This window comes from Hylaeus anthracinus, unplaced genomic scaffold (genome assembly GCF_026225885.1).
Source record: "Hylaeus anthracinus isolate JK02 unplaced genomic scaffold, UHH_iyHylAnth1.0_haploid 11981, whole genome shotgun sequence".
Lineage (NCBI taxonomy): Eukaryota > Metazoa > Arthropoda > Insecta > Hymenoptera > Colletidae > Hylaeus > Hylaeus anthracinus.
In genome coordinates this window covers 3,641,548-3,668,214 of record NW_026534329.1, presented here as the reverse complement: position 1 = coordinate 3,668,214, position 26,667 = coordinate 3,641,548, and the positions used below count along the sequence as shown (strand labels likewise).

Here is a 26,667-nt window from a genome sequence, read left to right as displayed (position 1 = left end):
ACGAAATTAAAGATACCAGTTATCAGTTACGAAACGCATAATCTTTCTTCCTTTTTTCTTCGTCGTTTCGTCCTACATTCCGCGTAACTTCTCGAAGTGTTCCCGTTCGTCTTTGTGGTCAAGGCAAGATCCATTTAACGTCTTCGGTTGATAGATCGAGCTCGACGCCGTCACGGCATCCGCGGAACAGTAATGATATGAAAATGATGTTGGTTAATGCTTGTGTCGAGGAAAGACAAGGTTTCTTCGTTACAACCATGCGTTTATTGTATACGCAGAACAATTTCAATTCTTGCAATCGAGGTACCCTTACTTTTAGTGATTAATAAATAAACAGTAGAAATTCTTCGTTTGTAAATTCTGGAAGCAGAAATTCTTCACTTTCTTTTTCTTTTAGTAGAGGGAGAGAGCCTTTCGAAAAGTTAGAAAACCACTAGGAGTAGCCTAGGACGAAACTTTTTGAAACACCACCTGTTCCCATTAAAGAACATCTTCCAAATCTTCTTAAAAGTGATTACGCACCGCATTTAAATAAGCCAATTATTATTTAGCAGTAACTAATTTCTGTGGCTAAAATTGTACTTTAAAAGTGTCGTTTAACGTATCGACGATGGTTCGAATCTTAGCGAAACATTTTACATTTAGAATGCAACGTTTTACTCGACTACGGCGACCAAGATTAATAATATTCACGGAGCATAAGTTCCTCAAGTATCCTTCTTCAATCGTCGCGGAAATCCGTGACTATATAAGACGCTTAGAATTCATAGACACCAGTCTGTGGTAACGTGGCGTACGGATCGTAAAATATCTGCTTTTGCTTCAATGAACCAAGAAGAATCGTCCGATCGTCGAGGTCGGTAATAAATCGATATCAGTTTACAACGGGCGAAAGGGAGCGTTGAAAGAGCATTTACGATTTCGATGATCCCATAACTAATGTCAGTCATAAAATTAACGAGTGAACCGAGTAAACTGCTTTTCGTCTCGCTCGCTCAAGCATTTCGATTTAATCGAACGCTGCGGTCAATCGGGGCACAATTCTGATTTATCTGGATGAAAAGTTGACCATTTTCTTTAATCAACAGCATTTAATTTGCGATTAATTAGATTTACAAAGACGCATTTTCCACTATATGTATCTTGCATTGTGAAAATCCAGGACACCACTTGTCTAACACTTTTCTGATCGATTACACAAAACATTGAATGAATTTTCCACGCCAATCAGATTCCTAAAGTGAAGAAAAACTCAGGTGCGTCCGGAATTCTGTCCCACAATAAACACGTTGCATTCGTCGTTCGAGGTGTGCAAAATTATTACACGTCTTCCCCCCACCTCCCGGCGACAATTGTTAAATAATCACGGAGATACGGTATGATGTGGATTTGCTTTCAAGGTATCAGTCGTTTACGAGGTCCGAGCGCCGCTCGAGCTAGCTACTGCACCAGAGGAAGAAGGATGACGACAGAGGACGGACAGAGAGAAATGCAGGGAAGGCAAGGATGGAGTAAGAGATGGAGAGTGAAAAAGAAAGACCCACGAGCGAATTATCTGGTAGTTTCTTTCAGCCAGCGGCCTAAGCAAAGGTCAAAAGTTGAGCAATGCTCTCCTTATCGGTGCAAACACCGTCTTCGCGTATGCAGTGCGCCGACACAAACCGATCGACTGACTTCTCTTCTGGTTGTCTCACGTGAAAACGTTCAGCACGGGTCGCCTTTGACAAAGGAAATCTCGTTACGCGCCACGGAAACGTCTCCTACGTCTTTGAAACTTCTTCAAGGTGCGCGTGACAAGAAACGTTGAGCCACTTTCGGGTCACAGTGTGACGTTTCTTGCTGGACTGTTCTTCGCGCTGCTCGATGGCGTGACGTTTATCACTGTAAGCAGTGAGTGCTTGAATGAGAGCATGGAGTGATTTTGACGATTTAGATGAGCTTATTTGTAGGAAACAGCGCAGGATAGATTGCGTCATTGGTTGGACCCGGTGCATGGAATTGTAATTCTAAATTGTAATTGTTCCGTTATGTTCGAGTTTCAAGTGAAACGTTTAAGATTTAATATGGTTATTTGAGAAAAACATTTTTTCGAAGTCGTCAGATTGATGGAATAATTTACAGGCATCATAACCAATAATTGTCTATACTATTTTGTCTATACTAGACAGGATAAACGAGACATAAACAAGTCGTATTATTTGCGGCGTTTTTCTGAGTTAGCAGATGTTAGTTGAACACGTTCACGCCGGCGTGTACCACCGGTGACTCGCGCTAGCGTGTTAAGGTTTGACGTCAATTTTTTCATTTATATTGTATAGACATAGGAAACTCTATCGACGGTAAGTACTCTTCAGAAATACCTTTTCCCGATGTCAAAAATATTTATGCTCGCTAGGTATAAGTTTCCCGCGGATCTGTATAGATATACTTTGTATAAATACTGTTTCTTAGATCCTCCAAAAGAAATCAGACGCCATAATGCGCGAATTTAGGGTCTGCGCATGCCATCTGAAAAAAATATTACAAAAAGCTCCGTTCACGGAATACTACCGTGTTGGCCTTTCGCCACTTCTACGATGCGTGCATTTCTTGTTTCAATATTGGTTCACCTTTTCGAGTCACGTTAAACCACTACAATAAGAAATATTAGTTAAAAACGTCGTTCAGAAATTTGTTCGCGGTAATATCGCATTCCGGGCCAGTGCGCGGCAGCGTCGACGGAAGCCGCACGACGAAGAAGCATCATCGCAGGGAGTGCGCGTGCTCGTTTCACGCGGCGCTTCCGGCTACCCAAGTCCGAGCGAAACAAGAGATAAATAGATCGACGGTCACCGATAAAAAAGAGCCGTATAGGAGGGAAAGAGCCGACGGAACGGGCAAAAGAGGAGAGACACCCAAGTACGCACATAATGTATGAGTCCTGAGAGGAGTCGGAGAGATCCCTCCCGGAGGCGCGGCGCCGCGCCGCGCCACGGCACGACGTTGCGACTATAAGTAAGTCTCGCGCGGCGCGCCGCGGTTTAATGCCGTTGCCGCGTTCGTGGCGCCAAGAGGAGGGCCCATTGGCGACGATAAGCCTCCTTCGTGTCCGGCACGGAACGAGAAAAAGAAAGAGAGAAAAACGGAGATAGACGGCAACAGCAGCCAGCTTTCACCCGCGTTTCAGCGGCGAATACATATATACCCCGTCCGGGGTGTGGATCGCGACAGTGTAGATAATACGCGGCTGTCAGTCGTGTCCGGCCAGTGTCACTCCGGAGTTAGTGTCGGTGGTACAGTGGATCGAGTGTATCTTTGCGTCGAGACTACCCGATCGCCAGCTCACCGCAGACTTCCAACCCCTCGTCTAGCTCGAACCTAGACGTTCGTAGCTGTTCTCCATTCCACGGTCTACGTAGACGACCAGTGGAAGGATTCCGTTAAAGTCCATCGGTGGGACGCTTCGATTTCGTTCGAGCAAACAGGACACTTTGTCGTCGAAGTGATTATTGTGTCGGATTGTGACTCGCGATAGGTAACAAGGGAAAGTCGGTGCACGTGTCTGTGTTTGCGATCCGGTGGGAAGCAGGTGGTTCGCAACCGAGGGGTTGCGATACAGTTCCTTGGACAGATAGCGCGCCAAACGCCTCGAGTGAGACGGTAGCACGAATTCATTTTAAAACTACCCGATCCAGAGGCAGGAAAGGAAGATACTTCGTCCGCCGAAGTGGTTGATCTACATCAGCCGTGACTCGAAATCTCAATCGAAACAGAACAGGTGCATGTGTCGACGGAAGAGATAGAGAGATCCGGTACAAGTTGGTCGGGTTCGTAATCGAGGGGATAGAATCACCCCTGACGCGGAGCACGGACCCTCCTGCTGGCCGTTTGGATGGTGATCGTCGAGGTCGTGTTTTGACGTTCCAGCGACCATGTCGGGTCTGTTTTACACGCTTCTGGGCCTGGCGGCCAGCACGAGCCTTCATTGCGCCGTCCGCAGGGAGATAAGCCCGTGCACCTGCAGGCAGGAGGAGTTCTCTAGTCCCGTTATCAACCCGGCGGCTGCCGCGGCCGCAGCCGCAGTCGCCAGCACCGGTAACAATGGCCATCACGGCCATGGAGAACGAATCGAGGTTGTATGTGAGCGCATGGATTCCTTCGAACAAGTGGCGGGGGCGTTAAGGGGGAAGTTCACCGCCGAGCAGCAAATCACCCTACGGGTCTCCCATTCGAATCTCAGGGATATAGCGCGGCACGATTTCAAAGAGCTGCGGATGTCCATCACCAGACTCGAGCTCAACCACGATCATCTAGGGTGAGTGTAAGTTCGCGTGGTCAAACGCCGCGAATTAACCCTCGGATGGCTGATTTCTGGCCTCATTCGAGACCCACCTGGTACCTCGATTCTATCGGGTTGTCCGGAAAGTTCATGCCTATTTTTAAGAAAAATTCAAAGGCATATATGAATTTTGATGTATATTAATATTGAATTGTATATGTACCATTTTGTTCCACACCTTTCCATCTCTTAAGGAATGTATACATTTTATTTGTTTTCAGCCATTCCGATATATTCAGACCTGTATCGTCTACTAAAAATTGGCATGGACTTTCCAGACAGCCCAGTATCATGGTTTTGATTAACACTAAATCTACCAATATTTTATTGCTACCTATTCCTACCTCGATCGGTTAAATCACTTATCTTACCTTCTTCAGTTGAATACGAAAATACTTCATTCGTTACTACATTGAATAATACACGAAACAATTAGGTCCATAATTACGAAACTAGTTTAAGTCAAAATTTAAAAACAAAATGAGTTTACAAGTTACTTCACAACGCATTAATTTAAACCAAATTAATTCAATGTAATTGTTTGTTCAAGAATGTATGACCATTTTCGTAATTATGGACACAATTGTATATAATTTATAGTCAGTCTCATAAGTATTCGTACCTATGAATCTCCTACGTCTGTTGAGGAAATTTGTCTAAATGAAACGATCAGTTTTATGTTTCCAAATAAAGATTTTATGGTAAATATGTACAAGAGTGAACTTCACGTGTATGCATATTTATGATGAAAAATTTATTCGGGAACATCAAACCTATTATTTAATTTAGACACATTTATGGGATTGACTGAATATATTTTCTGTAAAAAAAAAGTTTAAAAAGTTTGAAAACGGTCGTTTGGTTTAGTGTTAAATGAATTTGGAGTACAGTAGGACCTCGAGGAACGAATTATGTGACTCAGACTGTCACCCAACTACGAATTCTCGTCATTTCTTGCTTATTTCATATATTCGAGTGAACGGGAGTATCTTATTGATTGTAATAATATATAGTAACTGCAAGTTGCCATCTGGAAAAGATAAGACAGAAATTATATTATCGTAATACATTACGGATGGACGTAAGAATTGAGTCTTTAAAAGAAGCAAAAAATGACGAGACACAATCAGAGTTTGAACTAGCAGTCTAATAAATTCAAATCGAAAACAGAATTTTTTCTAATTTTCTTGGTGATTTTAGTCTTGAAAGCATTATCCTGAAAAAAAGTATGCTAAAATTCATGAAATGAATAGTCTCATGGGACACTGTACGCAGAAACTTTATAATTTTATCGTATTATTCAACCAAGTACGTATAAACAATTTCTTGTTAATTTATTACTCGTTATCTACAATTTTGATTCGCGTAAAAAATTTTATTCATCTCCGCGAAAGAGCATAAGATTCACTCGGTATGCCTCGCGACAAAGAATTCAGTCAATGTAGCAGAACGAATACTTTCGCTCGCGATCGACCTCGCGGTTTCAAGGAATCATCCTCGATCGTTTCGTGGAAGATGCAAAACCGTGGAAATTCTTCGAACGCTCGCGAGCGTCGCCGAGGAAAATCGTGTGACGACGGTAGTGACGCGTGGACATGCGATATCAGCCACGCTTACTCTAACCACGCGTATACGTTCCATCGTACGAAACGCTTATCGTCTTTCTAGAAGCTTTAAACTTCTTCTCAAATTCTCTCTTTCCCCTTTGCTCGTTTATTTTCGACGTTGCGTTTTTTGCCAAAACTCGAACGCTTCTATTTTTCGACATTATTATCTAACAGTTTCGACATTAGAATCGCGAAGCATCTCGGTAGATAAAGACTCGGTTAACGCTGGACGCCAGTAACGAAGCGGACGACATAATTTTGTGACATACTTTATTCGATTTAGCAAACCGACGCTGGACAAAATATTTGTACAAATATGAAGACCTAATCTGGACCTAACTCAACCTAATTCACACCTAGTCAAGATCTAACTCGTGTAATTGTTTATTTTGCAATTATTATAGTCGAAGCTCTTTTCGAAATGACAATTCTTTCTCGAGTTATTCTCGATTATATTTTGTAAATTGCTAGCAAGACCTCTTCTTGATTTTGAAAATATCGACAAGTATAGAATGCCTGTACTTCGATCGTACAATTATTTATTATTCGGGGAACGCGTAACTGTCTCCTCGAAGTTCGAAGTAAGGCAAAATAATCATTCGACTGATACTTTATATTTATCTTTATTTTACCACCTTTTTTAAAACTCTAATTATCGATCTTTTTTATTCGTGTTCACTGCAAAATTACCATTACAGACGATCGCCTACTTTAATTTGAGATTTAATTTAATCTTGATTAACCGATTCCAAAATGGAGGAGGTTAATGGAGGATGTTGCCCGGGTCGCTTGTCCGATCATAAAATTCCTTAATCACTTGCGAATCACGGAGAAGTTTCGCGAGGTGCAGCCAAAGCGCGAACAAAGAAAGGGAGAAGGTGATGAAACGAAACGTGTGCGTAGAAAAACTACAAAGCAATTACTGGCAGGTAATTACCGAGCAAACGTTTGCTCATTCAAGTCTCATAGAGGGGCATGCGTGTAAACGCTCTACATTATGCATCGATACGAGTGGCAATATCTGTACGAAAGGTCATCGTCTGATGTTGCGAGTATCGAGGAAAGATGTATCTGTATAACAAAGGAGCGACTCCAATTAGTGCAACGAATTTGCAAGTCGACGCGTATGCGCGATTGGTAGCGATAGAAATCGTTTCGAACCAGAGATGGGCGCACTTTTATTCTAACGATAGATAACGAATTAATCTAGCGTACAGTAATTTATTCGTGACGCTTATGCGAGTGGATACTTATATTTTTATAACGTAAATATCAATCTTTTTTAGATGTTTATTACGTGCTTATTAGATTGCTTTCGTAACAATAGAAAATTTTACGTTGAATCTACAGCCAAATATTTTCTTTCGAACATTTAGCATAACGAGCCACTGAAAATAGACGTACGTGAAACGTTTCACGAATTGACAACATATTTGTTCTAATACGAGATGTATATTGCTATCTAAAGCAATTACTTTAATCTTTGTCCTCGTTCATCTTCGGATGACACTTTTTACTTCTACATGTTTTTATGCTGCTCATTGATAATGTATTAAATAATACGATGATAACGAAACGGAAAAGAAATTTTTGTCCAGTTTGAAAAGTTGCTACATTGTGGTAACTTTAGAAAACGAGACTCCGATAAAACAGAAGATCGTAGCGTCATCATTGAAAGTAAAGTAAGTAGAGAGCCCTTAGAAACTTGTGAAATTCATGATTAGATTTTCTTTCCTGATTTTCATTCTTGATATAACTATAAATCAGATTAGTACTTTCTGGGTAGTAAGAACATAATTTTTCCTTTGGTTGAATAAGTGCTATATCAAAGCTAAGAAAAACTAACTTAATTTATAATTATCGTAAGAATTAAGGATAAAGAATATCATTCATGAATTCTGCAATTTTCTTTTATCGTGCAGTCGAATAATGAAAATATCAATTACTTTCAAAAATGAACACTGGAAAATAAACCGAAAATTTAATGTTCAACTATTTCAAGACTAAAGAATAAAAGAACGAATTCATGAGTTTTACAAGTTTATCTTACGATTCAACTGAATGCTACATTAAATTCTGAATTCTCTATTGTTCGTGTCACGAAAATACTGCTAATTTAATTTACAAAAGAGAAAGTTTCCGAAGATACGACAGATATCGCCGATGGAATCCCAATTATCGATGCTGGTTTGATAATCGGAGGGAACAGTGCAGAGAGAATTGCGAGTTTCCTCGTTTCTAGATAAAATTATCGTCCTCATACCGCGAGCGGCACAAAGGACGAGTACTGGTCTTCCTTGATTACCCTGATAGGCCGCGTACTTCGCGAGATATGCGGGGAAACGAGAGTCCTTGAGGATGCGAACGATCATCGAGAATGCGTCTTCTCACGAAAGACGGAAAAAGAGAAACAGAGTGACTAGCGCAAGAATGAAATCTTAATCGTGCCTGACCTCTTCAAACGAGTTATCGAAGAGCCCTGTGCTTATCGTTTTGGAATAATTAAATAACGAAACGCTGTGAGCCAACATTATGTGAATAATCAAAAGATAATGACCGTGGCCCGTCACCGTTTTCGACATTTTATTGTTCCATTCCTTTTGACACACGCAACGAATCGCACAGCGAGCTACAAGTACTTGAAAAGCGTGCGGGGTTGTCGAGACCCCGCGATGTCTTCCTACTGATAATTTTATGTAATCGTAATGAGTTAAATTTGAGTAAATATTCGCATAATTAAGAGGGGTTAATTGGAACGTTGTTCTTGATCGGTTCCTGTTATATAAATATTTTGCATTCTCTAATAACTAACACGAAAATAAGAAAATCGCTTAAAACGTAATTCGATAGCCCTAGAAAGATAACAGTATAAATTTTGTATTCTGTTATATTTGAATCTTGTTGTCTATGGTAATTAGAACCCATTCTTGTTTCCATGGCGTTATGTAATATATATTATTATTCAAAATTAATGATCATTTTCAAACATTTGAAACGCTGAATCGAAATCAATTACTCATAAATAATTTACTTGACTCATTTGTACCGTTCGACAAATAATATAATACCTATAATAAAACCATTTTTGACATTCATATTACGGGACAATATCGCCGCAGCTTTTCAGTGGACGTTTCCGCGTAACTTAGGTCAACCCTTTTCTGTCACTAACCGGAACGTCACGGAAAAATTTGAGTTTCCTCCTTTGATCCATGACTAGGACAATGGGCGATAACTTCGGTTCGCTGGTGATAATTGACAATTGATTGCATATCTGTTGTTGGCCATGTGTTTACAAGGGCCACGCGTTGCTCTGGCGTGAGATCTTTTACTGACGAAGATAACGCATTATCGAGGGATGCCACTCGAAATTCTTCAACAATGAAAAGACTCCATTTCTCGAAAATTATCTTCCACCATCGATGTGACAATTAAAATTTAAATTGGTCCTGAACAATATCTATACGAAGTCACCAATAAATACAAAATTTGTATTTATTTACAACTCATCAAGAATACTTGCAAAGCATAAAATGTATATGCAACTTCCGGTCTTTACTAGAAGCTTTAAATTCCTTATCGACGTAACAATCCTAGTATAAATTTTATTAATGAATTGCATTACACTTCGTGTTGGTTGTCTTTATATTTTCGAATACACAGTTAATGCTTCTATATAAATAATAATGATGTCCCTTTTCGTATTATATTTTAATAATTTTTTTCTGCATTACGGTTCCGCGGTTAATAATTCAATCAAGATATCCATAAAAAAATTGTTTGTTCGAAAATTCAATGTAAACTCTTCTTATCTTCCCCAGATTTTGAAAATGACGCTATACTAAAGGTTGATACGTCGATAAGAATTTTAAAGCTTGTAATAAAAACTGAAAGTTGCATATCTGGTATTTACTTAACAACATTAATGCACTGTATCGGAGTACAGAATAAAATAAAGTGTAAATATTGATTCAAAAACTGGCTGTCTGCTATTTAAAATGATATTACGCCACAAAGAAATAAGAATTGTCTTTGTGTTTTATAGGTTCGTAGACGGCGATGTTTTCGCGGGGTTGGGAAGAACACAATATCTCAGCCTTGCGGATAACGAGGTACCGTTTATTCCGCGACACATTCTGTCGCATCTCTCGTTGCTGAGGACCCTAGATCTCAGCAGAAATCGGATAAGCCGTATAGACTCGGATGACTTCAAGGTATGCACGAGTACAAAATGCTTCATGGACTTCTACTTTGCCGAATACTAACTAATTTTCTCTCTCGCGAGCAGTGATTGTGCTTCTCCTTCATTTAGTTTGTCCAAAATTCAAACTCAAAATTCCATTTTTTCCATTAATTATTAAATTTAAGATCCCTATGTAAAAGCTCAGAATCTAGGAGTATTTGTACGACTACAAACAAATTCCACCAAAACTTTTGAAGAGCTCTTTATCTATAATTGATAAATTAAAATTAAAATTAAAGACTACAGAATGGATTATCTTAGAATGGACCAAAAAAAGAAAATTGAATGTTCAATCGAACGAACATGACGAATAGCTTATACGTCGGTTTCATTCGTTATCTGTTATTCGAATAAAATTTTTGCTTATCTCCGATGGCAAGTCAGCTATGACCTGTACACGCATATGCGAGAGTTCAAAACGTTTTACGTGTGAAACGCGTAAGCAAAACCGATGATTGTCGTAACAATGATTGCTCGTGTAAAACATTTCATTAAGAAGAATACGAATGCGCCAATTAATAACGATTAATTACAAACGTTGATATAACCTTTCCTGACCATTGCAATTTAGTTGATGGCTTTCAAGATATGGATTTATTGAGCTGATTGCATCTGAGCTCGTTTAGATCAACTAACTTCTGCGATGCGTTTACGTGTCATCTTAGAATTATCATAGCAGCTTAGGTTTCATATATCATTCAAATGAGAAAAAAGAACGTATGGAGATATTTCGATATATAAGAACTCCTCTTTTTTTTTTTTTTTAAATTATTTTTTGAGCATCAATTTCGTATATTGTTAGGACAGTTTCAGAGTTAAATTCAGCACAAAAAATAACAAAGAGAGAATTCGCATAAACATTTGCCATGTCTAATTTCGTACTCCGCTTTGAAAACGTTTTCGGTTTCTTAACAATACTCATGAATGCCAAAGCGAATTCTATTCAAATGCTTGCACTCGATTCACAGAATGTCATGGTCTTGTTGACTATTCGTAAAGGATTCCATAATGGCTCATAAATTGTAGCTGCTACTCTTTAAAGGTTACTGGAATACAATTTTTTATTATTTTATTATATAAACGTACCTTTTACTTTTCTTAGTAGAAAATAGAAAATTGGTATTCTCTTTACAGTAGTACATTATCAAAGTTAATATTTCTTTTGTGTATGACATGCATGAAAAGGATTGTCAAAGTGTAAAGGAACTTTATAATCTTTCTTTTTTATTGAAAAAAAAAAAAAAAATAACAATTTCTAGGAAGAAATAATTCTGTTACGTTCAAGTTGACTTTCTCCTGGAAGGGGAACTTTTGGAAACTCCCTTTATTTCTCGTTTAAAATTGTTATAACTATCGCCTACAAAAAGCAAGAAGATACTTGAAAGTTCCAAGAGAAAATAATTCTATCGCTTCCAAAGTGATATTCCTAAGAATTAGGAAATAAAATCCTAAAACCACTTCTGGAAAAACCTTTAGTTCTGGTTTCACCCGGCTCGAGAAACGTGCGGTGAACAACACGCGGCAGTTGCGAATAAAAGATCTCATAAGTAGCACGGATCGTCTGGAGAACGATTGGCGAACAGTTCTCTGCAGACTCTGCACGTGGCCAGTCACGTGCGCGGCAAGCGCCAGGGGAACCCCACCGCCTTCCTGTGGCTGTCTTCCTCTCCTCGAGATGAATTGTTCGTTCATACGCCGGCTACAAATCTGTATACATTACAAAGTCACGCGTTACGTGCAAAACGTGCTCGACGGAAAATATATTCGCTCGTCCTGTTTACCGTTTCGGGACAAACTTGTAAATAAAGAAAAGCCACGCGGAAAACGTTCCGCGGTGGGATTCCTCTCGTTACATACGTTCAATATGATATTCACCCGTTCCGTGGCATTTATGTTTTGTTACAAGAACGAAATATCGAAGGCTCTTTTAGGAAAGTACAGTAATAAAAATAGTACTAGACGTAATAATAGGGAAGATATCGTTGCAAAAATTTTCTGTTGGAGATGTTTGCAGCTAATTAAATTTGACATCGTTATTCGAAGCCTTCTTCCCTGGTGTGTTACAAAATTATTGTTTTTAGTTCTTTATACTAGAAGTTGAAACTGAAACATAAGTTACTAATTTGAACATGAATAATAATATTCATGAATTTTTTAAGTTTGTATTACCTTAAAACTTCCTTTGGGAAACTGTTTGTGATAATAATAAAAAGATACTGCAAACAGTAATAAGAATAATGTTATAAAAAATTTTGAAAATATTTCCCGTTTCGAGCAGCTCGCAATTAATTTTACATTGCCATTTCGTTATTCGACGCCTCGTAAGTTCCCTAGGCAGTTCTCATCGCAGTCGAGATTGATGTTTGTATTACAAAATAATCATTTTACGATTATATAAGCATTTTGCTCCATGAGACTGCTCGTTCGTGCATTTTATTGCTAATTATCCGCCTCGGGGTTGCGTGCGTGTTCACGTACTGAAGAAAAATAAAGAACTGATAATTCTGACGTAACAATAATGTTTGTATCGTGAATTATCGCGAAAGAAACTGTTTATCGTGCAACAGTGAGCGGTCGAAGCGGTCGATTCGAATCGATCGGTTTCTACGAAGCACGCGAACGTTTTCAACTCTGCTGGAGCATGGAGCATTCCCTCTGCTTGAATAATCCCTTCGCAACAAAATCTATTTTTCACAATTTTTGTTTATAATTACTATTTCATTCTTGCTGAAACTTATTCGTCGTAAACTTATTCTCTGTCCACTAAAAAATCACAATCACAATTAGAAAATAAAATAACGTATACAGTCAGTCATGAGGACTCGTACCCTCTAACTATCAAAGAAAGTCTGGACTAAATAATAGGTTCGATGTCTCCATAAATGTTTCATTATAAATATGTACATGAACTGGTCTTGCACATGTATATATATATTTACAATGAAAAGTTTGTTCGGAAACATCAAACCTGCCGTTTAATTTGAATGCCTTCGGTAGAAATAAAGGGTACGAATACTTATGGAACTGAGTCTACGTCCCACTAGGGTCGAAACGCTGTTCAAAACACTTTGTAACGTAACAAAAATGTAGATAATAAAGAAATGCACTTTTACGTCTCATTTTCAGTACAATCCGACCCTGCAGCATCTGTCCATGGCCGGAAATGCGATTTCGGAGATGGTGCCAGGTTCGTTGCCGCCATTGGTGAAACACCTCCACGTCGGTCGCAATCACTTGCAAAGCCTGAATCGAACTTTACGGTACGACGATTTTGAGATTACTGAAAAATCCTCGTTGATCCGCGATGCACCCAGAAACGTATCGGACATCCTGTTTACCGCTGATCGCCTCTTATTTAATTGGCTCTATGCGTCGTTGATGCGACCAGCCGTTCATCTGACGACGGAACGAGCCAAGCAAACGTGTACGCGCAGATTATACGCGTAGGATAGAACAATTAAGCTCACGGTCATGTGTCCGACACTTAAGATTATACGTGTCAGAAAACAGTACTCTTTGAACACAGGATGGATCGAAAAATATAGCAGCAGGTTGCGTTTTACCCTTTCGATTAATTCGCGCCTCCAGTTGTTTCTAATACTTTGTTATACGAATCGTTCACTGCACAAATCAAAGTAATCGATATAGTCGTAACTTTTTATATTTGTAATAACTTTCCTCAATAATAAAGATTAACACCATTAAAAGACAAAATTTGTTCGGCCATTGAATAATAAAGAATTTATTTCAGAGGTCACTGCGATCGCATTTCTCAACTTTTTGTTTTATGAAGATAATCGATTCGTGCAATGAACGAGTATATTCGAAATTCTTTTTTCCTACGACTAACTCTTGCATTAACCTAATCCTATCTATGATATCTGAAATATCCCAATTAAAATACAGCGACTAGTAAACCCTCTCCCTTTGCTATTTTCAAGCATCAGATTTCCCCGTAAAACTTTTTTTCTACTTTCTCGATTTCACTTTGCCCTGAATCGACATCGACGCCGACCGTCAGCCGTAGCAATCAGACTGATGCGTTTTAAATCCCTCGGGAACGAAGGGCACGGAATCCACGTGGCTTAACTTTGTTTCAGAGATTTGAATCAGCTGGAGTGGTTGCTAATTAACGCCAACGAACTGACATCCTTGGACGGCGAGCTCCCGTCCTCTGGTCACAACTTGAAGATGCTCTACGCTGTGGACAATCAGCTGACTCATTTGCCAGCAGAGTTTCGCTACCTGCATCGTTTGGAGACGTTGTTTCTTCAGCACAACAAGATACGCAGTCTAGACGGCACCCTGCAGAAAGCTCGTCGACTCAAGTTTCTCGAGCTTTCCTACAACGATCTGCAAGAGGTAATTAACGATTACGATCGAATAAACTGACGATGCAGTGGAGATTTACGACGAGAAAAGTAATCAATCCAAGTCTTCGACTTGGAAAATTCATAAAAATTCAACTTCAATGAAAAATCGAAGGAGTTTATTTAAAAGGGAATCGAACATCTGCCTTTACACTGGCAGAAAGTGTTAGAAAATGATGGAAATTATTTTGTTGATTGGTATTTAAGATTTCTTTAATAAATAAATGTTGATAACATTTTGATATATCGACGGTCCACCTGATAATATAACAGGTTAGTGAGTTTGCGTACCTTAATATAAGAAGGGGCTATTTTCTCTCTTTTGGAGGCTCTGCAGACACGTTTCTTATCGAAACGAGAATAATATTGATAACGTTTCATTAGTTAATCGTAATATTCATTTTGTGTGATTTAAATTTGGTCGAGGATATCGTAGGTCAAACAGTCGGAAGAAAATGATATAATTTTCTCTAGATATTATCGATAAATCGACTTTGAAATGGCACTCCCTCAAACAGGCTCTTCATTATTCTGTTATTTATATTTACAATATTTTACTATTCAAATGAGACCCCGCTTTCGCGGGGAATGTAGCGAACGCCGATGCGCTGAAAAGATTTTAATTCGTCGCAGATTATCTTCAATCTGACGTTGATACGAACGCAACAGTGGCTGCTTGTAAAACATGCGTAAAGTGCAAGCGCACGATCACGGGGCATGATAACGCGTGGAGGCGTTCGTTCAGTGTTCCGTGCATTAAGCCAATTACTGCATCGTAACGTAATTATTATGTCGTGCAGCTTCCGTCCTGCGGATGAAATTTTTATTGAAACGGACGGGTATACGTCGGTCTTCGCCCGTAATCCTCTCGGATAACGCTTTTTTCTTTCTTATCAAACGACCGCTTTCAAAGGTTTCGCGTTTAACGCGTGGAAATTCAGGGTTCGATGCAATTCCTGGCACGAATGGAAGGAAGCCGTTTCTTTGCGAAAAACTGCAACGTGGGATAAAATGATATCGTGTAACCAATGTTTTTGTTTGTATTTAGATATATACAGTAATAGTATAGAAATTTGATTGGAAAGCGTTATCATTGATGCAAATTATGACAATTGGAAATCAATGTTGATAATTGTTTTGGTTTGGTCTAGGGGAATTTATACTACTTTTGTACTAGTCAGAACGTGTTCTATCCAGGCTGACAAAATTAAGTTTTTAAAAGGTTTTATTGTACTTTAATATCTTGTCCGTAACCATTTATCTTGAATAACAGATCTTATATGTCGCGGCATACTTTCTACTAATTTCCCTAATAATTTTAGAAAATTTAGAAAATTTCTGCTGTCGTAGATTTCTTTCCCTAATCTGTTTAACATGAATGTTAATAAACGAACGGTATTAAAAGATGCTCGAACTAATAACTCTAATTAAACTAAAGTTTTTGACAATTATTATTTTTAGAAATCCCTTATTTTTGAAAATCGTGTAATAAAGTACCAAGTCAATCGAAATTTAACTTCCTGAAGAGATCTCGCAATCGGATAACCCGAGTCATCCTAAGGTTAAAATTTAAAAAAAAAAACAGTGTCTACTAGGATAAAATTAAAAAAAATATATAGAAGTCGCTTTGGAATAAGTGGTGTAAGTCCACTCAACACAGAAAATATTTTCCTCCTCAGTTGACCGAAGAGGACTTCCTAGAAGCAGAGCTGCTGGAAGACCTGGAGCTCGGACACAATTCTTTAAAATCGTTGGGTGGCGCGGTGGGCGCTAATGCCGATGGAAACGGGGGCAACAGTGTCCTTTGCCCCCTTAGGTCTCTGAAGAGCTTAAACTTGACGCACAACGAGCTTCGCGAGTTCTCATTCGCGTCGCTTCGTGGTTTGCGCGAGTTGCGATTGCTCGATCTCTCGAACAACAGAATCGCGCGGCTTCACAAAGGGAGGACACCGTCAGAGGTACGCTTTAAATTCATAAGCAAGATAATCGTTTCTACACCAATCAAATACTCTTCATTTTCTGAGATACATAGGTCTAAAATAAAAATAATAAGAAATACTTTAAATGCTTTTCTTTTATAAAAGAATACATTAAAATACTCGATCAAAATGGTACACTACTCCAAACACGTTAGAATGATATATTCGTTTCCGTTTGTTCGTTTTTAGAATTTAGTAGAGGAAGAAGGAGAGGAGACGGCGGGTGGGAATATTCAGGACATGCGGCTCCAGCACAACGAATTAAGGAGCCTCGATGGATCGTTGTTTCTGGGAATGAAAGAGCTGCAGAGGCTCAATCTCAGTCACAACGCGTTGGGACCAACGATTGGACCACGAGATTTACGGGGTCTGGATGGGCTCAGAGTTCTAGATCTCTCGCACAATGAACTCACCACTCTGGAGGACACGTCAGAGGTAAGCACGATATTTGTTTTAAAATTCTTTCAATGTCTCTTAGATGTTCAACATTTAATCAGACTGATATTATTACCATGAATATCTTATATACATTCATACACAAACTTTCAAAGCATTTTTTAAATAAAACTTTAAGAGCTGTAGAAAAACATATTCTTGTCTTATCAGAAGTGACCTCGCAGTGCAGAGAGTTAAATAGATTAAAAATCAACAGACTAAACTCTTCCTGAATGAAAATTTGACCCGTGAGTCTCTTCGCGCACCGATACCGTGAGTTGACGCGTTAAATTTCTCGTTTCAGACGTGGTTACCATCCCTGGAGGAACTGAACGCCTCGCACAACCGCCTGGTGACGTTATCGGAGAGGGACTTCCGTGGTTTTCCGGTTCTCTGTTGGGCAGACGTTAGCGCGAATCGAATACGCACCCTCATGCCAGAGCTGGTCGTGAACACGCGTTGTACCGTTCACGGAGTCCAGGATGTGCTGCGTATATATCTTCAAGGTAAGCGAAACACGTCAGAGATCATACTGATAAGACAAGTTCGCGATGGGTGTAATCGATGGTGGATTGGGAAGAACTGAACGATGGTGGGGGGCATTGAGCAGAAAGAATTGCGTCAATGTACTCTCTGACTTTGTTAGATTTTTCAGCAAATTATGGAAAGAAAGATGAGCATAGAAGGTGAAAGTTTGAATTAATCGAGCTAACGGAAATTAAATAAAATTGGAAGAAAATGAATGGTGACTATATTGATATGTTTGAAAAAAAAATTACATTGAATTAATTTAGTTTAAAATAATGTGGCATGTAATTCTTTTCAAGACTTGTTATATCTTGATGTAGCGAACAAATACACTGTTAAAACTCAGTTTTAAATTACACTGAAAAATTAAACACTTAGTTCAGTTCTATGGGGTCCATCAAACATTTTCCTTTACTCATAAGCTCCCCTAAAAGTTCACTTTTGTCCCCAAGGGCGACCATGGAAAGGTTTGAGAAACAAATAGAGACCGAAAACGTTGTTCATATGATATGTAGATGATAGTTCAATATTTACAAAAGAATAAAAGACTAGCTCGAAACGTCTGGAATTCAGCCAATAGATTCTTTGTTGTTAAATGAGGCGAGACTAAACCCCCTGCAATTCCTCCCCTTGTGTTCGTCGCTAGACACAACAATATTTGCGATTGATAACAGTTCCATGGAAAAATTCTAGAAATTCGCGCATCTGTCCTTTGTAACGAACTGCAAACATCGGTTGATAAGGGCCAGATGCCACCTCGGTGTTACGCAAAGGAAAAACACAGTAAACACAGGTGTATCCGATTGACGCACATGATCGCTGATTCGGCCACGACGAATGCAAACGCGTTAGTTTTCTTTCTTTTGTTTCCTAGAAGGAAGTACACGAGCAAATTGGTAATTTACGGTGACGATGATTTCGTTAAGCAAAGTTTCGCTTTGTTCCCATTGTTTCGGTCCATTGAACAACTGCACGTAGTACTTTTCTCATTAACTGACACTGAGCCTATCGACGTTTCCTTTACACCTGTTTCTACCTTCTTCTAAACATTTTTCTCAATGGATACAAATTTAATTTTTCGACGAGAATTCTTTTAACACTGTTCGATAAAAAAAAGAACCATTTACTAATATGCTACATTTTTTGTGAAAACTGTTTTAAATTATATGTGGAAGATTAAAATTTAAATGTACTCGAGGAGGGGGGGGGGGCAAAAATGTCCCTCTATCGAGGGGGGTCCGCGAGAAGATGACATTTGAGAAACACTGATTCAAGAGTTTCCTTTTTTTCAACCGATAAGATATAAAATAGAAGACTGCGATGGAATCGTGGATTCGTTAATTCGTATGCACGCTGTGTGCGTTCATCCGTCGCAAAGATTAAACAGTGACGATTGTAAAATGGTATGTTGCCGTGTGTCATGAACGAGACACGTGTTTGTCACATTTAGACCATATTTGGCGCAAGTATGACGTTACGTCGTGGTTAAATTTGATCAGATAGGCCCTGAAGAGGACCTGAAAATACTTGTGACCGAAGCGCCGTCAACGTCCGATTCAGTATTTTTGAGACTTCATTTTCCCACGCATCTCTTCGATAAAATTATCCTTTCCACCTCGACAAAAGTGACAAAAGGGACAAAAGTGAACTTTTAGGGGAGCTTTTGAGTAAAGGAAAATGTTTGATGGACCCCATAGAACTGAACTACTTGTTTAATTTTTCAGTGTAATTTAAAACCGAGTTTTAACAGTGTATTTGTTCGCTACATCATGATATAACAAGTCTTGAAAAGAATTACATGCCACGTTATTTTAAACTAAATTATTTTCTTATTTTCTTTCCGTCTTAATCTTTTATTCGCTGATACCGTACACGAAAATTTCTTTGTATCTTTCCACTTGATTTTAACACCCAGAAAAGTTCCAAAGACAATTGCGACAAATATAGGTGTATCCAGGAACTCACCCCGCTGCCCCGTCATTAGTCTTTCACGTGACAGCTCGTGGCTGGCGTCAAGCGTAATGCGCAAATGCACGTAATCGTCGTTCGTTTTCTAACAATGAACAAATCGATTGCGCGATACGAGACAACGTGATTTCGTCCGTCCACCCTCGCAAAAAGGATAACGACGCCGACCGTCGGACACAGACGCGCTGAATGGGCGCCAGCGCGTAATTAATAAACACGTCGTTAAGTGTCGCGAGGACGGGGCACGCGGAGGGAACGAGACAGAAAACGATGACGGGTCATGAGAGTGGCCGGTGCCAGCAGAAAATAAATTACTCGCTGATAATAACGTTGGCTCCGTTAGGCTCTGCGGACGAGCGTACACATTATTTTGTTATAAGAGTTACATTTCAACGGCGATAACCCCCGTCGTGGCGCCATCTCGTATTATTTATTGTATATCCCGAAGTCGAGCTCGTCTGTTGTTATTGTTACTGTATATGGTTTTTCGTGGCGTGGCCGCGTTATCGTGCCCGATCCCCGTTATCTTTAGTCGGGTTTCATTATTCCACGAGCTCGCGTCTCTCGTCGGACCACGAGCCCTAGCCCCGAACCTCGACCGATTCGCGAGTTTTGTGTTCCCCGTCGTTGTTATTGCAATCGGCGAAACCCGACGATTGTGTGTTTATGCGGCCCCAGGCGGACCTGCTACAAACAATCCCAGACAAAAACAAACGTCTCGCGACGCGCCGTTGGTCGCGCTCAGGGATGGGAGACGTCCAATTTTTCCGTATCCGAACGCGCAATGGTACGAGGAAGCATTTCCACGCACAGTATTTTTAACCCTTTGCACTCGAGAGGCGACTCAGAAGCGACAGTCTTAGATTTCGTTGAATCAAAGTACCTTCTTTCTTTAACACTTTGCTGATCGAGTTAATTCGTGTTTGCACTTGTATCAGTTTCCTTGGTTGCTTGCTGGTTTTTTTTTTAAGTGCGTAACTGTTACTTCAGTTATTGCACTGAATCCATCACAGTACAATTGTTTCCATTTTTCTTGACATTATCTTGCCTTACATAGTTCCTTAATTTTAGCTTAGTTTAGCTTAGCTTAGTTTTATCGTAACTCTATACATTACGTTTACGTTAGTCTTGTGTTTTGTACACGTCTGTTGGGACTCACCGGTCCCCATCTAGCTAGGGTACCTCGGGGTTGCTAAGCCCGTACCGTAGCTGCCATACTCGCATACTACAGCCCCTGAAGGCTTATATTAGTTTACACATCTTGCAAGCCTGGAAACATCATATTCGACAAAATGATTAAGTACATGTAGTTTGTTGAAGCTTATTTTAAATGTTTTCACACCGTATGTGGTCAACAAGGTGTTCAATTCTGAAAATATGAATACCAACTTCCTGGACTATTTAAATTGAACTTCTTCTCATTCCTGAATACTAGCTGTCGATGCTCCAACTTTTGGTGTTCTCTAAGTTCACTCCGTCATGGACCGCATTTCTTCTACTTGTAGCATTAGCTTCTACTTGTAATAAACACCGTCGCCTGAGAGTCGCCACTCGAGTGGTCGCGCAACACCCATCGGCGACTCGTAGTCGCCTATCCAGTGCAGAGGGGTTGTTAATCTCTGTGATCCGAGACTACGTGATGTCACGACACGATCGAGCGTGTCTTGTCACGGTCAGCCTCTTCTATCGGTCCTATCGTTATCTTCTCGTGCGTCAGGCAAGACCCAAAAACGAGAAAAAGAACAAAAAGAGAGAAGAGCAAAGAAAGAACATCACCCATTTGCGATCTTCCGATGTCTGTTGCTTGCAGATAATCCGGTGCTGTGCGATCCCGGACTGGCGGACCTGACCGTGGCTCTGGAGGTGAATCACGCGAAGGTCTACGGCGTCGCGAACGACTGTCCAACCACCGCCACGACGCCTACGGAGCAGACGTCGCCTCTTCCACCGTTGCCACCGACGCTCCTGTTGGCTGCAGCGGCCGCTGCATCCGGCGGAAACGTCTCCTTCGCGGCGACCCTCGAGTAGACGCCCTGGAAACCAGGCGGATCGCAAGCAAAGCCTATCGACCGAGCGAACGACGTTCGAAGAGGCCAGAGATGTGAATCGCGAGGCAATTTATTCGATTCATGGAGGGCTTTTCCTCCCTCTCTGTCCGCGAGAAACGGTGAGAACTCGTGGTGTTTAGCTGGTCGTCGAGGTGAACCGGAAGTGCATGGAACTGGGGCGGGTGTGGATCTTGGCGCGACACCTCGCTTCACGCGCGACACACGGGCGTTTTAGTTCGTTCGTTTGACCATCCCCCCGTGAATTCTGCGAGATGCAGTAATTTCTTGATTAAAATGCACCATTATTTTTATGTAACGCGATATTCTCAATCGTGATACGAAAACAGTCGTAATATCTGGCCTGTATCGGTTACCGGATCGTTTTTAACACTTTATTTACCGGGAGCCTATTTATAGGCTTTTTAATCCCAGTATTTATCGATGATTGTCTACTTACAATGTTTAGTGTTCGGAAACAGACTTGCCTTTCAATGTACCCAGTAACAGTATGGAGGAATTATTGTCAGCCTAGATTGGCTTATGCTACTGTAGAATATTCTTTTTTTAATTAAAGATTGTTTCTAAATAGCCCGGTAGATAAAGTGTTAAAAATAAACTGATCCTGTGGAATTCGTGGATTGATTCGGTATCAATACTAAAATCAACAAATTCATTTAGAATGTTTCAATAAACTACACTACGTATCAACTAAATATCAATATATTTGAATAGGTGGGAATATTTTTAAAATTTGACAGGAGAAACGACATTACTCGTGGGCAACTTAAGAGAGAAATTACTGTGTTCCGAAAAAATTGTATAATAGGGGACGACATGGTCGCTAGTCGAACTTCATCGAACGCCGACGAGACTTGTTCACGCGCGAGTAATCTGCCGATCGACAGCTAACAATTGTTCGACGATTAGAAGTCAGCCTTCGATCGGTAGTGGATAAACACGCGTGATCGCTAGTATATATTAAGTGACGAGAGATATATATATTTATTTTAACGTGCTTCCATCACATATCGTGAGAGTTTGTGGTTCCTTTGTATCACGGAAGAGACGGTACCCAATCAGGGATGGGCAGAATTTTATTTAAAAAATTAATACCTAATAAAAACCATCGTAGCGATTTAAACAAATTTGAATTTAAACTCGAACTTAATCGTATCGTCTTTAGTTTATTTTGCTGTTTTAACATAAATACTGTTGGGAGTTGAATGAGTTCTGTTTACGAAAAAAAAAAAGAAATAGATCAATTAGAAAAGATTAATACCCATTCGGCATTAAAATTCTCTATTAGAATTAGAATAATACGCGGCACTTTAAAGCAAGGTTTTCTTAGAAACCATTTGCGACTCTATTTCGTACGACACACTCCAAAATCATAATAATCCAAGGTATAAGTTTTTTATAAATAATTACTCGAAAGTTGGTTATCTTTTCTACGTTATGTTTAGATAAGAGTTTTGCCCATCTCTTTACCCAAAACTCGAGAGGATTTACGCCGGAAAGGAGATATCGTTTCACAGATCAAGAGAGAAAGACAGAGAGTGTAATAACAATGAGCGATTAATTCCCGTTTTATAAGTCTAGAAGAACAAACCGCTGAAGTCTCTGTCTTGTAATAGGTGACATTACCACGCTGTAAATAGTCATTAATCCCGCTACTTCTTGAACGCCATACGTCGTGTTTACGGTAGATAAGCATCCTCCTCGAATTCGAATTCCCATGTACCATTCATTTCCGCCTATTACTTTCTTTTCTTAATTATTATTAATATTATTGTTAACATTCGTCGAAACGATCATAAACGCGAACAAAACCACGTAAGAAATTTGGTAGTGAATCATCGTTAATCAGTCATCGTTAATCATCCATGCTTCAAAGTATTATCCATAACGCTTGCGCGACGTATCGTGTATCATGATCTTCGTGCACCGATTCGCATTAGTTTATTCGTTAATAGTATCGGATGATACCGACTGATTGTGAGATCTAGCGTGCGATGATAATGTGTAAGATATAATTAGGTAAAAATCTTTATTGGTAAATGCACAATGGTGTCTCGATTTGACGAATTAATATATCTATTAGTCTTGAGGAGGAAACATGATAAACGTTTCCAAGCACTTGTGGATTGGGTCTCTTTCGAATTACCCAAAGCAGAAAACAATTTGTAAGTGATAATAAGAGCAGAACGAGAAGTTATAAAACATATTTTATCGCACCTTGAATACCTGACCATAGAAGATTTACTATTTACATTGGCACAATAGTTTAAGATAGAAATGTATAAAACACAAAACCCCTATCTTCGTAAAACCTCGTTCTCCTCTAATTAATTTCGTAAATTTGTCATACGTGACAAGTATAGTTCTTCGATTGCTTTGGAAAGTTCGAGACAAATTGATTCCTTACTATAATCGTGATTTTGACTCGTAAAAGCTGAGAATAAACGTATTAATTTCTCAAATCGCAACGAGCGTAAAACCATGTTTTCTCGAATTATATTTTTTTCTGTTTTGTTTTTGTTTAGAAAAATAAATTCTTGATTAAATAACGAGTCATTCGCTAGGTAATAATCGTATCAAAGCCGATCGACACCGACAACGTGAATACGGCTATCGCGTTTTACATCATAGTAAACCATCGATATTCTCATCGTCGACGCTTCGATCTTCAATTCTTGAATGATCGAGTAAATGAACGATCGGGCGGGTCAATAGCGTAAGTGAAATCTGTTAACTTACGTTGTGTACGCGATATGGGCTGATTGGCAGTGGGCGATCAATTGACCCCCTCGTTAACTTGTGCCAATAGGGATGAATTGTTATCAACGTGCTTCTATGCATACATAATCAATTGGCCCTTTCCATGTACGAGTAAGACGCGCGAATATTTCGTACGTAACTATGTTAATGTATGAATCAATATAACGCGAACTACAGATGAGAAAGATTTAGTTTCTTTTTTAGCCTTCGCGTGGTGGAGAAATTCCAGTGACACAACGCTTATTATTATTACCATTCGACATTTAATTATAGTTCCAAATAAAAAAAAAAATCGACAGAAAATTATACTTTCAAGATTTCTTCACGATATCATAGTTCCATTTTGTTTCTTTGTTGTTCAAAAGGTACGCGTTTGTATAAAACGTTGCTTGACCTTTCTCTTTCTTATAAAAATCGAATGAAGTTATATATAAATATATATTAGTTAAGTCTTTTAAATAGGTGAATTGTTAGCACTACAAAAAATAAAGAACGAATTACCGAGTATTAGATGATATTTATAGTACTTGTTTGGTAAATAAGTACATACGTATTTAAAGTTTAACAAAATTGAGAGTTCAGTGCAGGTTGAACGATTGTTTTTACTCCAAACGAAGTTTATTTTCGCATATTTATGAAACAGATATAATTACGAATATATCTCTGTAGGTGCCATATATATAAATAGAAATAAAATGGAGACCTGTTTGTAATTTTAGTACCTAAGTAATTTATCCACACTGTGATTAGCAGTTTACTGTTTCTAACATGATCTGTATGTAAGGAGGTAGTACATCAAGACACGCGACACTATATATGTAACAATACCAGAAGATTACTGTACTAATGATAAATATTATATTTTAATAAGATCATACCAATGTTAAGTCCGCGATGTTTAGCGTTACAAATTCTATATATGTAATGAGGCGTTTTAGATATTTTAGTTTTTATTAATAAAGGCTTTAATCTTATAACAATTAGTACATAACATTGTAAAATTATACATTTCCTTTTATATTATTAGGCATGGGTAAGTAACAAACATATTGAAGATGTTTCCTATTGTCATTTTATATTGAAGTAATATTTAACAAAAATATGTCTTAGATTACAAAGAAATGCAGTGACGTCTGAAATTTCTGAATTTTTATGCAAGTCGACGATGCCTTTCAAATCTTTTAAATCCTCTGTTTTAAGCTCCGGTTGAATTTCTTTCACTGAAAAAAAACAGGCATGTTAACCATAACTAACATATTAACTGCTATTAGGAGTAAATATTGCATACCTTTCCAGTGACCCTTCGAATTAAACAACTGAACAAAATATTTGTCTTCTGCATCTGCATCAGTTATAAAAAATGAAATTTGTATATGTTCGTATTCATCATTACTATTTATTAATTGTATGCGACAATCCAAGTATTGCTTATAAATGTAACAGGCACGTTTAATAGCATTCCAAGTTGCTATTTTATGCTTTCTCCTTTTTTCAGCCTCTGAAAGAAATATTTAAACATGTATAAGAAAAATCTGATATTTTAACGATTCCTTGCTAGACACATATTTAAACATTTTTAAATGTATACCTTCTTGTAAGTCGATCATTTCGATAGACAAACTATCTCTTTTTAATTTTTCATGCTCAACTTCCTCCTGCAATGTCTCTTGCAGTTTAACTGCATTTTGGATCTTTTTATCCAACTTCTTCTGCTCTAATTTTTCCTCATCAATTTTAGTCTTCAAAGTCTCGAGCTCATGTTGCAATTCTGATATTTTACTAGTCCTCGATGCTCTTTTTTCTCTAGACTCTACATTGAAAGTAAAACAAGTTAATGTTGTTTATTTTCTTTAAATTAATCACATATCACGGAAATGTACAAAACAAGTTTCAATAACAAAACAAATCTTAACCTTAAATTATTATTTCCACAATTTATTAACAGTACATAAAATATAATAATATGAGAATATTGTTAACTGAATCCTTAGAATTTTTCAAATACGATGTTTCATAAACATACCAATTTCATAAGCAATTGTTTCTTCCACTTTGGCGGCAATCTCTTCACGAAACTTAGAATAATACGATATTAACTTTTCTAACACGGTAAAATCTGTATTCTGAAGAACATGCGTAATGTCCCAATTAAGTTCTTCCATTGTCACCAAAACATTTTACGTCAACGAAACCATAATAAAACGTAACGGCTTCAACGTACGTTGTTTACGTATTACTGGTGACCATTCAGGCATTCAGGCAGTGTTGCCAACCAGGACAGAACGATTACCCCTGACGCAAATTAAAAAACTCCTAAATTTTATTTAAAATCCCCCAGAATGTTTTATTTATTTATTTATTACAGTTTCTCACAAATAAAGATATTTAATTTA

General features: G+C 38.8%; 2 protein-coding genes across 2 annotated transcripts; one reads left to right on the top strand and one right to left on the bottom strand.

The window, feature by feature from the left end:
- Positions 1 to 1,507: 1,507 nt before the first annotated feature.
- Positions 1,508 to 25,257, top strand: LOC128885717 (podocan-like protein 1). Its single transcript, XM_054139923.1, has 8 exons — positions 1,508 to 4,294; positions 9,971 to 10,139; positions 13,295 to 13,428; positions 14,269 to 14,530; positions 16,218 to 16,496; positions 16,707 to 16,952; positions 17,257 to 17,458; positions 21,259 to 25,257. The coding sequence occupies exons 1-8, from the start codon at positions 3,912 to 3,914 to the stop codon at positions 21,474 to 21,476; spliced, it is 1,893 nt and encodes a 630-aa protein (XP_053995898.1). The 5' UTR covers positions 1,508 to 3,911; the 3' UTR covers positions 21,477 to 25,257.
- On the bottom strand, positions 22,049 to 26,542 carry LOC128885718 (structural maintenance of chromosomes protein 4-like). Its single transcript, XM_054139924.1, has 4 exons — positions 26,298 to 26,542; positions 25,863 to 26,084; positions 25,563 to 25,772; positions 22,049 to 25,494 (listed from the first exon to the last, which is right to left on the bottom strand). Exons 1-4 carry the CDS (start codon positions 26,434 to 26,436, stop codon positions 25,343 to 25,345), a joined length of 723 nt encoding a protein of 240 aa, XP_053995899.1. The 5' UTR covers positions 26,437 to 26,542; the 3' UTR covers positions 22,049 to 25,342.
- Positions 26,543 to 26,667: the final 125 nt, after the last annotated feature.

Coding starts and splice junctions, on each gene's coding strand:
- LOC128885718 (XM_054139924.1), bottom strand. CDS start 26,436: ATGGAAGAACTTAATTGGGACATTACGCATGTTCTTCAGAATACAGAT. Junction 25,773..25,862: donor AATGATCGACTTACAAGAAG/GTATACATTTAA, acceptor TATTTCTTTCAG/AGGCTGAAAAAAGGAGAAAG. Junction 25,495..25,562: donor TTCGAAGGGTCACTGGAAAG/GTATGCAATATT, acceptor GTTTTTTTTCAG/TGAAAGAAATTCAACCGGAG.
- LOC128885717 (XM_054139923.1), top strand. CDS start 3,912: ATGTCGGGTCTGTTTTACACGCTTCTGGGCCTGGCGGCCAGCACGAGC. Junction 14,531..16,217: donor CCTACAACGATCTGCAAGAG/GTAATTAACGAT, acceptor TTTCCTCCTCAG/TTGACCGAAGAGGACTTCCT. Junction 17,459..21,258: donor GCTGCGTATATATCTTCAAG/GTAAGCGAAACA, acceptor TGTTGCTTGCAG/ATAATCCGGTGCTGTGCGAT.